General features: G+C 36.2%; 1 protein-coding gene across 3 annotated transcripts in view; it reads right to left on the bottom strand.

Annotated features, from left to right (window-relative positions):
• CATSPERE (catsper channel auxiliary subunit epsilon) overlaps positions 1-12774 on the bottom strand; it is a 212718-nt gene that overhangs the window by 65198 nt on the left and 134746 nt on the right. For all 3 annotated transcript variants that reach the window (XM_072647630.1, XM_072647632.1, XM_072647631.1), the window contains one exon: positions 11745-12184. In XM_072647630.1, coding sequence (XP_072503731.1) covers positions 11745-12184 — 440 coding nt within the window. The remainder of the gene's footprint in view (positions 1-11744; positions 12185-12774) is intronic.

Below are 12774 nucleotides of genomic sequence, written 5' to 3'. Positions count from 1 at the left end.
CCCGAGGGGGCCGAGCCATGGGGACACCCTACTCCCCTCTTGGTCACCCAAAAAGACTCTCTCACTGACCCTTGTCACCTGTGAGTAGAGGGACCTGCATGGCAGCTGGAGATTCTGTCCCTGAAGCCTGCTCGGATCTGCTCTTCTTGGTGCTGCAGGGCCAAGGCTGGGCTGGGCTCTGCTCTGGGTCAGTGTGCAATGGACCTTTTGGGTCAGTTTTTCAGGTCTCTCTGGAACAGGAATCTCCTCCACTCCATTGTTCTGTGGCTTCCGCGGCTCCAGAATTTGTTGGGAGTTCTTCTTCACAGATATTTTATGGGCTGTGGGTTTGGAGCTAGCATATGTGTATCTTTCTACTCCGCCATCTTGGCTCCTCCCCCTTAATACATGTTTATGGAATAAAACAAGCATTTCCATAACATAGTAAAATAAAAAAAGATGATTATAAATGAAACTGCATATCTAGTAAGCACATCTTGGTCTTCCTTTCAAATATTACAACAAAATTATAATGTGAACTCCTTTTTTTCTTCTTTTCTTTTCTATCCTCCCCCACCCTGCCCTAGAGATGGCTACCATTAGACATACACACACACACACACATATATACAAACACACACATACATGTGTGTCTGTATGTATGATGTATACATATATATATACATATATGTAAAATTATTGTTTCTGTATTTCTATTTATCAGTTCTTTCTCTGGATGCAGATAGTATCTTTCATCAAATGTCTTTTATAGTTAATTTGGGTATTATAATAGTCAAAATAACTTATTCACTCAAAGTCATTCTTAAAACAATATTGTTGCTGCTGTATACAATATCCTCTTTCATTTTCAGAAAGCTTATTGTATAGGCAACTAGGTGGCAAAATGTTGGACCTGGATTCAGGAAGACTTGAGGACTTGAGTTCAAATCTACCCTTAGACATATATATAGGTTGTCTGACTCTAGTCACTCAACTTTTAGCTGCCTCAGTTTCCTCATCTGCAAAATGGTGATAAAAATAGCACCTACTTCTCGGGGTTGTAGTGAAGTGAGACAATATTTATAAATTTGCAAACCTTAAAGGTCTATCTAAAAGATAGTTATTAGCTTATCGCTCTCATTCTTAGCTTTACCCTTTTTGGGAGGTGGTGGTACTTGCTTGTTGGACTAGATTCTAGAGCAATAATTCTTTTAAAAAATTATTTCCTAATTGCATGTAAATTTTTTTAAAAATCATTTTTCAGTTCCAAATTTTATCCTTTCCTCCTGTTCCTCTCCTGTCCTTGGGAAGGCAAGGAATTTGATCTCGATTATACATGTGAAGTCATCCAAAACATATCTGCATATTAACCATGTTGCAAAAATCATATTGTGTTGAAATACAAAACAAAACAATATAAATAATGAAAGTTAAAAAAGTATGCTTCACTCTGTATTCAGAGTTCATTTCTCTGGAGACAGATAGCAGTTTTCACCATGGGTCTTTTTGGAATTGTCTTGGATCATCGTGTTGATCAAAGCAGCTAAGCCTTTCACAGTTGATCTGTTGTAAGTGTACAATGTTTTCCTGGTTCTGCTCACTTCCCTTTGCGTGAATTTGTATAAATCTTCCTAGGTTTTTCTGCAACCATCCTTAGAGCAATAATTCAGTGAGTCCATAAGGTCAGAATTATTTTTTCTCCCTCACCACCACCACCATCAGCATAAGATGTTTTAATTCCCAATATGTTAAGTATCAATAGATATAACTCATATTAACAAAAACTATTGGAGGAGGATGCTCAATAATCTTTAAGAGAGTAAAGGGGTTTGGAGGCCAAAGATTTTAAGAACTGTTATCATAAAGTGTGGTCTATGAGGTTTTATTTCATTATTCTCTTATGGCTTATACTCCTATTCACTAGAAAATGTATACAATGAGAGAGGAATGAAATCCAGTATGAATGAATGAAAAAAGTTTTTATTTAGTGTTTACTATGTTCAAAGTGCTAGAGATACAAATAGAAAAGTAAGACAGTCTCTATATTCATGGAGCTTACATTATGATAGGGGAGACAAATTAGATCAAGAAGCATTTATTAAGTACTTACTATATACCAGGCATTGTACTAAGCATTGAGGATACAAAAAAGCCTCAGTAGAAACATATATGAAAGGTTTTAGTTGCGAGTCCTATGGAATGGTCCCATGGTCCTTAGGGTACAGAAGCAAAGCAGATGGCAATGCAACCTCTGAAATGTATTTTTCACTGACAAATCATATCAGTTTCTAAAACTGAACAATTTGACACTACTAGTGGTGAGGTTAGTGGTGAAAAGTTTCTTTTTTGGGTCTTATATAGCATAGCTGCAGCATTTGCAGAAGCATTTGCCAGGGCACATCTCCATGGATTTCTTCTCAGGATTATGGTGGTGAAGGGCTAGAAGCAAGGTTGGTGGACTGTGAGTGCTGCTATGCTCAGAGCTTTTGGGCTTAGTTGCCAATTGATGGCAGCTGGTCAGCAATTAGTGATGGTGGTGGCAGGAACTTGTTTCCACAGTGATTTCTCCCTTCAGTGATGGCTACAGAGCCTGAACTGGAAGCAGCACCAGTGACCTGGAGGGCATTGGTATTCTCAAGGCTCAGGATATCTCCGCCGGGGTTTGAGAGGAGGTGGGGGCTGGCCTTGCCCAGCACATGCCTCCTCCTGTTTTTCCCTGAAGAGGAGACTTGCTACCCCAACTAGTATGTTTTTGCTTGCTCTATAGGCAAGTTATATGGCAGTTGAATTCACACTTGCTGGGAATGGCTAGCTTCTACTCCACAGGAATTGCCTCTCCAGTATATCTTGTTTTTTCAACTAATTATTCTTACTAACTTGAGTATCCATATGGCTAATTATGGGAGTCCTAGGGATTCAAAAAGCAAGATTAGATAACATGTTTCCAGAAATAATAAATGAAAACAACTCAGATCTTTTAGAACTAGAGCACAAAGGAAAAATAGAAGGAATCCACAATTAATTTCTAAAAGAAACACTCAGATAAAAACTTCTAGGAACTTCATAACCAAAATCCAGAGCTTTCAGGTCATTGAAAAAATACTGCAATCAGCCAGAAAAAAAGAGTTCAAAGTTCTAAGGAACTACAGTTAAAATCACAAAAGACTTTTCAGCTAACATTATAAAGGAAAGGATATCTTAGAATAGGAATATTATTCTCCCTTCCCCACCCCTCCAATAGAATAAAAGATTTTTAAGCATTCATGATGAAAAGATCAGAGTTGAGTAGAAACGCTGGAGTGCAAACACAGGAATCAAGATAGATCTAGAAAGATAAATACATTTGGGTATTTGTAATAATCAAAATAAATTTTTTTAACATATATCTAAATACATTTCTATAGAGATATGTGGTGGACAGTCTTATTTTGCCCACATAGGTTATGTGTGCCCACATAGGTCTTTCAAGATGTGGCTTGTGGGGTGGCAAGAATAGATATCACTGGAATCTCCTCTTCCCACCCTTCTCTAAGGCAGGCTTTTTATGCCTGTCAAGAAGGAAAGCAGGAGATTCAGGTCACAGAATGTCCACTCTGTTCTCCTCAGAGGGGAGCCAGGCTAGAACCATTATCTATCTGCCTCTCTAGCTATTGTTAGCCTAGGGGAAATACTTTTTGATGTCAAGCTGCAGTCCTGATTGTTGTCCTTTAATAATGAATGAGGGCCCCAAATGATATTTTGGAAGTGGGAAAATTCAACTCAATCAGAAGAGAGTATCAGATCTTACCCTAGGAGAAATTCCCTAGACTCTCTAGAGTAGTAAGTTGGAAATAGGGACAGGATGGAAGAGCTTGCTCCTCTACATGTTGGCTTCTTCCCAGAATATTATGTAAAAGTTTGTCTCCCTATATTCAGGGTCCAGACCTAAGCTGAAGAAGGGGCCTGGTCTCAACTTGTTAGGCAATTGGCATACATTGCTTAATAAATTGATACACTTGAAAAAACTGAACCTTTATTTCCTTAGTCATCTCATCTTCTACCCACCACACAGGAATCTGAACAGTTTGGAATGATGCACTTCTCTTGAAGCTAGAAAGCAGAAGACCAGAATCCCTCCTCTCTAAGTCTCACCAACTTGGCCCTCATGCTGACATGGAACATTGATCTTCACCAATGAGGAGAGTTCCATGAAATGAGCTCTTTGAAACAAGGGTTACATTTCAATAGAGGGGAAAGAATCAGCTTCTTTCATAACCTTAATGTCTTTAAATGCCATGGAGGAAGTGAAATAAGGCAGAGGTTGTGTGTGTGTGTGTGTGTGTGTGTGTGTGTGTTATTATTCTTTTGTAATGGTTTTAAAAAATGAAAGAAGTTGAAGGGGTAAAAAAATACACTAGGGAAGAACTCATAATTAGAATGTGTAAGAATAAGTGAATAAAAAATATGAAGGAAGGAGTAGAAGAAATAGGACCAAAAAAAGATCGAATACATATAAAGTTTGGTGTAGAAATATATTAAATCTAACAGAAAAACAGGAGAGAGAAGAGAGAGAAGAGTAAGGCTTAAATAGGGGGGAAAGTAGATTGGAAAAAATAATAGTCACAAAGTAAAACAAACTTTAGGTTTGGAAGAGAGATCATAAAGGAAAGAAAGGGTAAGAACTGATGATCAGTATGGGTGAGGGGAAGAGAGGAAGGGCAATAGTTTGGAACATCACTTATAGATCACCAGTGTTGATCACATTTCTTGTCTTTCTTCACTTTTTTCTTCTATGTAAAGAGTGTGGCAATAGGTAGAAAGAAAAAAAGTAAACGAGGTTATGATGGAGAAAAATGCAGAATACATAATCAGAACTGTGCATCTGAATGACATCAGTTCAGCTATAAACCTGAAAGGGATAGCAGACTGAAATGAAAAGTGGAAGCTAACAATATGTTGTTTACAAGAAACATACTCAAAATCTTATGATTTGCACAGACCTAAAATTAGGGGATGGAGAAAAATTTATTATGTTTCAGGTGAACTCAACAAGGAAGAGAGTGGCAAACATGATTTCAGACAAGGAAACAATAAAAAGAAATAGGGTTAAAAGAGATACAGAAATTACATTATGCTTAGACAGCAAAATAATATCACTACCATATATCTGTGTGTGCATGTGTGTATAGGTATGTGCCAGGCCTAGAGGCCTGAGGGCTACCCGAGTCTTCTTACCTCACCTCCCAAGGTCTTCGGTTGGCCAAACCGGATGCTCGTATGAGAGAAAGGATGTTCCAGAGTCGAACAAGGGTTGAGCTTTATTTCAGGGTCTAGTTACAAGTGCAGGGGAATTCTTCCTTAGGAGGGAGTGAAGAATCTCCCAAGGAGGCAAAGATCTTACAATAAGAGATTGGAAGTAGAAGTGTAAGCGGGGAGAGAGGGGCAGGGGAGAGAGGAGAGAGGAAAAGTGGAGCCTTGTGTCCTGTCCGCTCCACGCCCCTCCCGCCAAGAGAACTTTCAGGCTTTCCTGATCCTACTTAAACTCTCCAGCAGCATAGTTTGCATCTGAATACCGTGCTGTTAGATAACAATAGTGTGCCCAGATCCGGGACAATCTCGAGGGCGGGGAGAGCTCTCTCCCATCACGTTTCTCACGGGAAGAGGCGGAAATACACGAGATAGCTCGGTTCACCTCGATTCCCAGTCGTTTCCTGGGGGGTCTCGTGAGAACTCTAAGATTTAGAAGTTCCCACCTTTACCCGCCCGAGACTGTCCACCTGGAATTGAGCTTCCATCCCCAGCAGGTATGAATATATGTACATGTGTGTATGTATATATTCACCAAATGGAATAGAATCTAAATACTTAAAAGAAAAATTAATTGAATTAGTGGGAGAAGTAGTTGCTCAAACTGTAATAATTGGGGCCTCCATATAGTCTTTTAAACCTTGATAATGTGATAAAAAGAGAAACAAGAAATAAGTTTGAGTCCTGAATAGGATTAAAAAAACTAGATATGATAACTCTATGGGGACAACTGAATGGGAATAGAAAAGAGTATGCACATGCACACACATGTACATGCACACACACACACACACACACACACACACACACACACACACACACACACACATATATATATATATACTGTGTATGGCATCTTTACAAAGATTAACCAAGTTCTAGGTTAGGCATAAAAACCCCTTACAAACAAATGCAGAAAGGCATAAATATCATACATATCCATTACTGACCATAATACAATACATTTATAATCAATAAAAGACCTTTGCAGAAAGGATTAAAATTTAAATGGAGAAAAAATAAATTAATTCTAAGGTGATTAAAAGAGTAAATCAGAAAAATGATAGATAATTTCATCAAAGAAAAGACTGTAGCCAGAAAAGTCCTAAGGGGACAATTTAATTCTAAATATTTTCATCAACAAAAGAGAAATGACTTATCAATGAATTGGACATGCAACTAAAAAAATTACAAGAAAAGTATCAAACTAAAAAAAAACCCTCAAAACAAGAATAGAAGTTCTAGAAGATCAAAGAAGAGACCAATGAAATTGAAAGCAAAAAAGTCACTGAACTGAAAAATAAAACTAGGTGCCAGTTTTTGCAAAAAGCTACTAAAATAGATTAATTCTGATTTTTCAAAAACAGAAAAGTCAATAACCAATATAAAAATGAGAAAGAATAACACCACAAATGAAGAAATAAAATAACATGCTAGAAAGTGATAAATTGGACCAATTATATGCTAACAAAACTAATAACAAAATAAACAGATGCATGTGTATAAAAACAAAGTATTCAGATTAATAGAGAGAATTTAAATAGCCTAATCTCAGAAAAAGACATTAAACAAGCCATATGAGATCTAAAAACAAAAGATCAGATACATGTATAAGTAACTTTTGTCAAACATCTAAAAGGCAATGAATTCTGATAAAAATGGGAAAACCTATGATTTTTAGTTGAGCAGCGAGTCTTGCTTTGATGGATGTTTTAGGGATTTCTCAATGTTAAGTTTCAAGTGCTTCTTTGTTCTATGCATATACTTGGTCTTGCTGATAAACACTCGACAAATTATTCAAGAAAATTAAAAAAATAGTCACTTCTTTGTTTTTCCTTTTAGTTGATGATATTCTGAATTTGAATTTTCTCTACAACCTGTAAATTTTATTGACAATCTTTATTCTCTTTAATGTATCAAACAGTCCTTGTGAGTCTTATTCTTTGAGGTTCAGAGAAATCTCAGGTCTAAATTTTAGCCCTGAGTCTTTCTTTTCTGCAAAATTGCAGCAAAGGCAGGTAGGTAGTATAATGGATAAAGTGTTGGACTTGGAGACAAAAAGACCTGATTTCTAATCCTGCCCTCAGACACTCACTAGCTGTATGACTCTGGGTAAATAGCTTTTTCTCTCTGAGCTTAAATTTCTCATCTGTAAAAAGAGGATAATAATAATGTGTACCCGTCCCCCCCCCCCCATTGGGAGGATCATGTGAGATAACATACATAAAACAATTTGAAAAACTTAAACTTGCTATAGTGTGAATGTTTTAAAATTGTTGTTATTATTATTCCAGATCACAAATAAATGTGTTATAGATTTTTTCCCAATTTGAATATTATATAAATAGTTTGCAAAAATAGGAAAAAGATATCCTATTAAATTCTGTCTTTCATGCAAATATGGTCTCAATACCTAAATCAAGGAGAGACAAAGCAGAAGACAAAAACTGTGTATAGCCTAATATCCATAATGATAATAATAATTATGAGAATAGCTAACACATATAGCTTTAAGGTTTGTGTAGCACTGTACATGGATTATCACATTTGATCATCACAGCAATCCCTGTGAGGTTTGTAATCGTATTTCCATTTGACAGATGAGGAAATTGAAGTTGAAAGGGGTTTACTGACTTACCCAAAACCACATAGCCATTAAGTGCCTGAAACAGAATATGAACTCAGATCTTTTTACAAATGACAACATCCATTTTTGTTAAATACATTTAAAAAAATAGGAATAAGCAGACCTTAACATAGCAAATGCAATCTATATAAAACCAAAAGCCAATATTATATATGATATAAAAATGCTAGAGGATGTCCAGTAAGATCAGGGAGCAAACCAGTGATGTCCATTATCACCACTATAATTTTATATGGTTCTACAAACACTAATTAACTACTGGGTAAAATAAGAAAAAGTATTGAAGGAATAAGCACAGGAGAAGAGGACATAAAATTATTATTTTTGCTCATAACATGATGGTCTATTTACAGAACCCCAAAGATTTAACTAAAAATTAATTGAAATAATAATTTAAGAAAAGTGTAGGCATATAAAAGAAAACCACACAAATCATTAACTTTTCTACATCAAAACATACAAAACCCAGTAGGAAGTGATAGAAAGAGAAATTCCATTCCAAATATCTACACAATATGTAAAATATTTGAGATTTCACCTGCTAAGACACATACACAGGAGCTACAAAATACTCTTTATAAAAATAAAGGCAGACATAGCTAACCAGACAAATCTTGATTACTCATTGTTTTACCTTACCAATATTATAATAAAAATGATAATGCTACCCAAATTAATTTACTTTTCTGGTACCAGGATGTTAAAGGGTTACTTCAAAGAGCAAAAAAAAAAAATGAAATTCATATAGAGAATCTCAAGAGAAATAATAAAAAATTGTCATATCAATCTTTATCTAAAAAAACCCCATAATCAGCAAAATTAATTACTATTGGTTAAAAAATAGAAAAGTTGATGAATGGTTTAGATTAGCTACCCATAGAACCAAAAAAACATAATAGCATAGTGCTAGATAAAACTAAAGACATCAACTAATAGAAACAGAACTCACTATTCAGCAAAAACTTTGGGAATAACTGGAAAGCATTCTGTCAATAATTAGCTTTAAAATTTCACACTATATACCACAGTAAGCTCCAAATAGATATTTATAAAAAGTCACTTCATAAACAAAGAAGAGGAGCAGGGAAGGAGATGCCTTGCAAAATCACAAATGAAGAGATAAAGTGGATAACACTTTTTGTACAAACAAAATAAATGCTGTTAAAATTAGAAGACAGGTAGTTAAACAGCATGAATTTTTACTGTTAATTTCTCTGATAAGGGTCTGGTATCCAAGGAATATAGAGACTTGACTCAAATGTGACAGAAAAAGCTCCATTAACTAAGAAATCAATGGTCAAAGTATCTGAACAGACCATTCTTGGTTTATTGTAAAGTCATTAGCTTCCCTCAGCTCCACTGTCATTTTTAAAGAACTGTTTTCTTCAGTGAACTTTAGAACCTCCTTTTCCATTTGGCTAATTCTGCTTTTTAAAGCCTTCTTTTCCTCTTTTTCCAATAGAGTTAGCCTATTTTTAAAGGTGTTATTTTCTTCAACATTTTTTTGAGTCTCCTTTAGCTACCCAAACTGGCTTTTCAAACTCTTCCACAGCCTGAGCTCATTGCATATTCATTTTGCAGGTACTGGATGCAGAAGTCTTGACTTCTTCTGACAGTATGCATTGTTCTTCCTCAACTAAAAGGATGGAAGGAAATACCTGTTCGCCAAGAAAGTAACCTTCTATGGTCTTATTTTTTTCCCTTCTTTTGACATTTTCCCAGACAGTTACTTGACTTCTGAATGCTTTGTCAAGAAGAGGGTCCTAGTGCTCCTCCTCACTCCAGGACCATGGTCAGGGCTGAGATTTAGATGAGCTACTCAATTCCCCCAGGGGCTTTAAGCCAGTGCTTCACAGATGGATGCTGCAGCTGTCCCCGCCTCCTGGGGCCAAGGCTGGGGGGGGGGAGCTCTGCTCCCCTCTTGCCTAGTTGGGAAAGCCCTCTCACTGACCTTTGAAGCTTTCTTTGGTTTGTGGTTTGAGGGATCTGAGACCCTCCCTGCTGGGGATTCTGCCCCAGAAGCTTCCCAGGGCCATGTGGCCAGGGCTGGGCTCTGCTCCACTCAACATCCCGTGGGATAGACCATTCCTGTCAGCCTTCTACATTACTTTTGGCTGGAAATCTCTTGTTGTTATGTGGCTTCTGCTGCTCTAGAATTTGTTGAGAGTCATTTTTTACAGGTACTGCCAACACATCCCACACTGGCCACATCTGATCCCCAGTGCCCACACATCTCTCTATCTCCCTGTTCTGACCTGGGCTGGAAAAATGACTCCTAATTTATTTGAATTTGCTAATCAGGATGCAGTCTGGCACATTTTGTAGATTTGTTTTTGAGGAGTTTGGGAGGAGTGTATGTGTATGGAGACAGCTTGCTGTGTTTCTTTGTACTACTCCACCCCCAAATGTCAGCTGTTAATTACAAGATTATTAAGGACAGAAAAGAGAGGAGGCTCTTGCCTGATCACTTTGGTCATTGGTGGACTGATGATACTAATCAATATTCCCAGATCATGGTTAAATAGGCATGTTTAAACAGGCACAACCACAGAGTCTTACACTTGTCAGGAATATGGTAGAGGAAGTTATTGTTCAAGCATGAATTGAATTAGATTGACTTCTGAGGTTCCTTATAACTCTGAGATTCTGTGATTAAAAACTATCGTATCAAACCTTTACTCAAACCTCTCCTATGTACTTCTATTCTATTTTATACTATAAGTTACAAGTACTCCTATCTTTCACTGACTTTCCATAGACATAGTATTCCATATTTCTAAGAACAAATACAAACTCTTCCAAAGGGCACTTAAGTACTTCACAACCCATGACAATCTATACTTCCAGGATTGTTATACATGACATCACTTCATGCACTCTATGGTTCAGGCAAATTAGACTTCTTGTTCCTCTCCCATCTCTATGTCTTTGCACACTGTCAGGATAATTTCTGGCTCAGGCTTCTTTCCACCACTGATATAAGAAGAGGACATTACTCCAGTGTGTATTTTGAACTTCTAGACATTGTTCCTGAAAGTTCAAAGGTCACAACACCTGTAGACTCAAGCCTAGAAAATAAACTAAAGTTTGTGCTTTAACTACAGGACAGATGTTGATATTTTCCCCCTTTGTTTTTGTTTCCCCACACGTATATCCATATTTTTCCTCTCCTACTTTCTGTAAAATTTCATTTTTCTGTGCTGCTTACATGTTCATACTCTATATAAGTTTCTTGAAGCTGATGCTTTGGGCTTTCTGACATATATATAAACCTGCACATTGAATGTTAATAAAACCTACATTGTAAAATCTACAGCATAAAAAATGTATTTACAGTATAAACAAAATCTATCTCTATAAGTTGATTTGGTAATTGTCAGCACTACCTATTTAATGAATCCTCAAATAATTTTTATCACTGTACAGAGTGTGGGAAGAGGAGAGAAGAAGCTATGGGGGATTTGAGGAAGGATGAAAATGTCTGAAAGAGCTGCTGTGGTGAGTGGGATAGTGAATTGATTGCCTTGCCACAGAGAAGGCATGGGTGAGATTATGTAGCATAAACTTAAAGTGAACCTAGCATGATTTGATGACTTTTCTCCAGCTTAGTTCAAGAGCATGTGAGTAGTAGTGAAGGTAGTGGATGAGTATCATAGGTGTGTGTGATTTTTACTATAATATTATTTATGAATTTGTTGAATGAATAAGTGGAAAAATGACATCTTTCTCAAACTAGTCATATATATGATTCTGGAAAAAAAAACATTAAATCACAATTTTCTATTTGAAGAAGTAAAAGGATAGACATTTGAAACATTTGAATCTAACTTACCATATTTTTAGTGCAGATTCCTGAGGCTATTTCATAGTCACCATATCTCTTCTCCTTTAATATGTTTGGTCCATAGATTTCCACAATAGGATATACACCATTATTCTCACGATAGATTACTTGAACCCAAAACGTCAGCTGTTTTCTCTTGTCCAAATAAATATTCCTTAAAATCATACTGCTCTCAAATAGCATATATGGACAAGAAGTGTGTTCTTCATAAGTTGAACTATATAACTCCAGCATTAATGGATATTCTGAAAATTCTGCTTTGCCATGTTTAATATTTGCAAGAAACAGTTCCCCAGTAGGGTTAATTAAAAGTAAAGTATTGTCACTTTTCTTAGCCCATTGATGTAGTTGTGTTACCCGTGTGATTTCAATTTTGAAATAAAGCATTTTATTGTTGTACATCTTGATCACTCCATTCCCATAATAATCTGAAAAAAGAGAGAAAATAAGTTAAAATTTCTCTAGATTTACTTGTGAATGTATATTTTACAAAAGCAATTCTTTGAATTAGAGGAGAAAAAAGCCTTTTTCTATTTCCCATTTTGAATATTCCCTTTAGATCCTCAACATGTTCAGACTCATTATTAAGACATTAACAGAAATAACTGATTATTCCTCCTTTCTCCATTATTTCCTTTAATAGGGGAAGGGTACTAAAATAGACAAAAGTCATTAATAACACTAATCCTCTGAAAAGCAAATATCAATAATTATCGACCTACCTATCTACTCTTTAATCTTTATTAAATCTTCATAAGAATGATTTACATGTACATCAAAGATATCTTAAGTGAAAATATGTAAAGGGAACATTCAGATTGTGGGAAATGATTCTCTGTAGCAGACCATATCATCTTTATAAGTGACTGATAGTTACAGAGCATAGAAGATCCACTATGCTTATAGTATGTTGACTGTAAGAAAGCATCTGATTTGGTAAAGTAAAATACTGCGGAGGGGGTTCTCCTCTGCAAAGTTGTCTCCCATGCATATAGTTTGAAGGTTCTTTGAAATATTC

Source organism: Notamacropus eugenii, chromosome 2 (assembly GCF_028372415.1).
Source record: "Notamacropus eugenii isolate mMacEug1 chromosome 2, mMacEug1.pri_v2, whole genome shotgun sequence".
In the NCBI taxonomy this organism is placed as follows: Eukaryota; Metazoa; Chordata; class Mammalia; order Diprotodontia; family Macropodidae; genus Notamacropus; species Notamacropus eugenii.
This window is presented reverse-complemented; position numbering and strand designations above follow the sequence as displayed.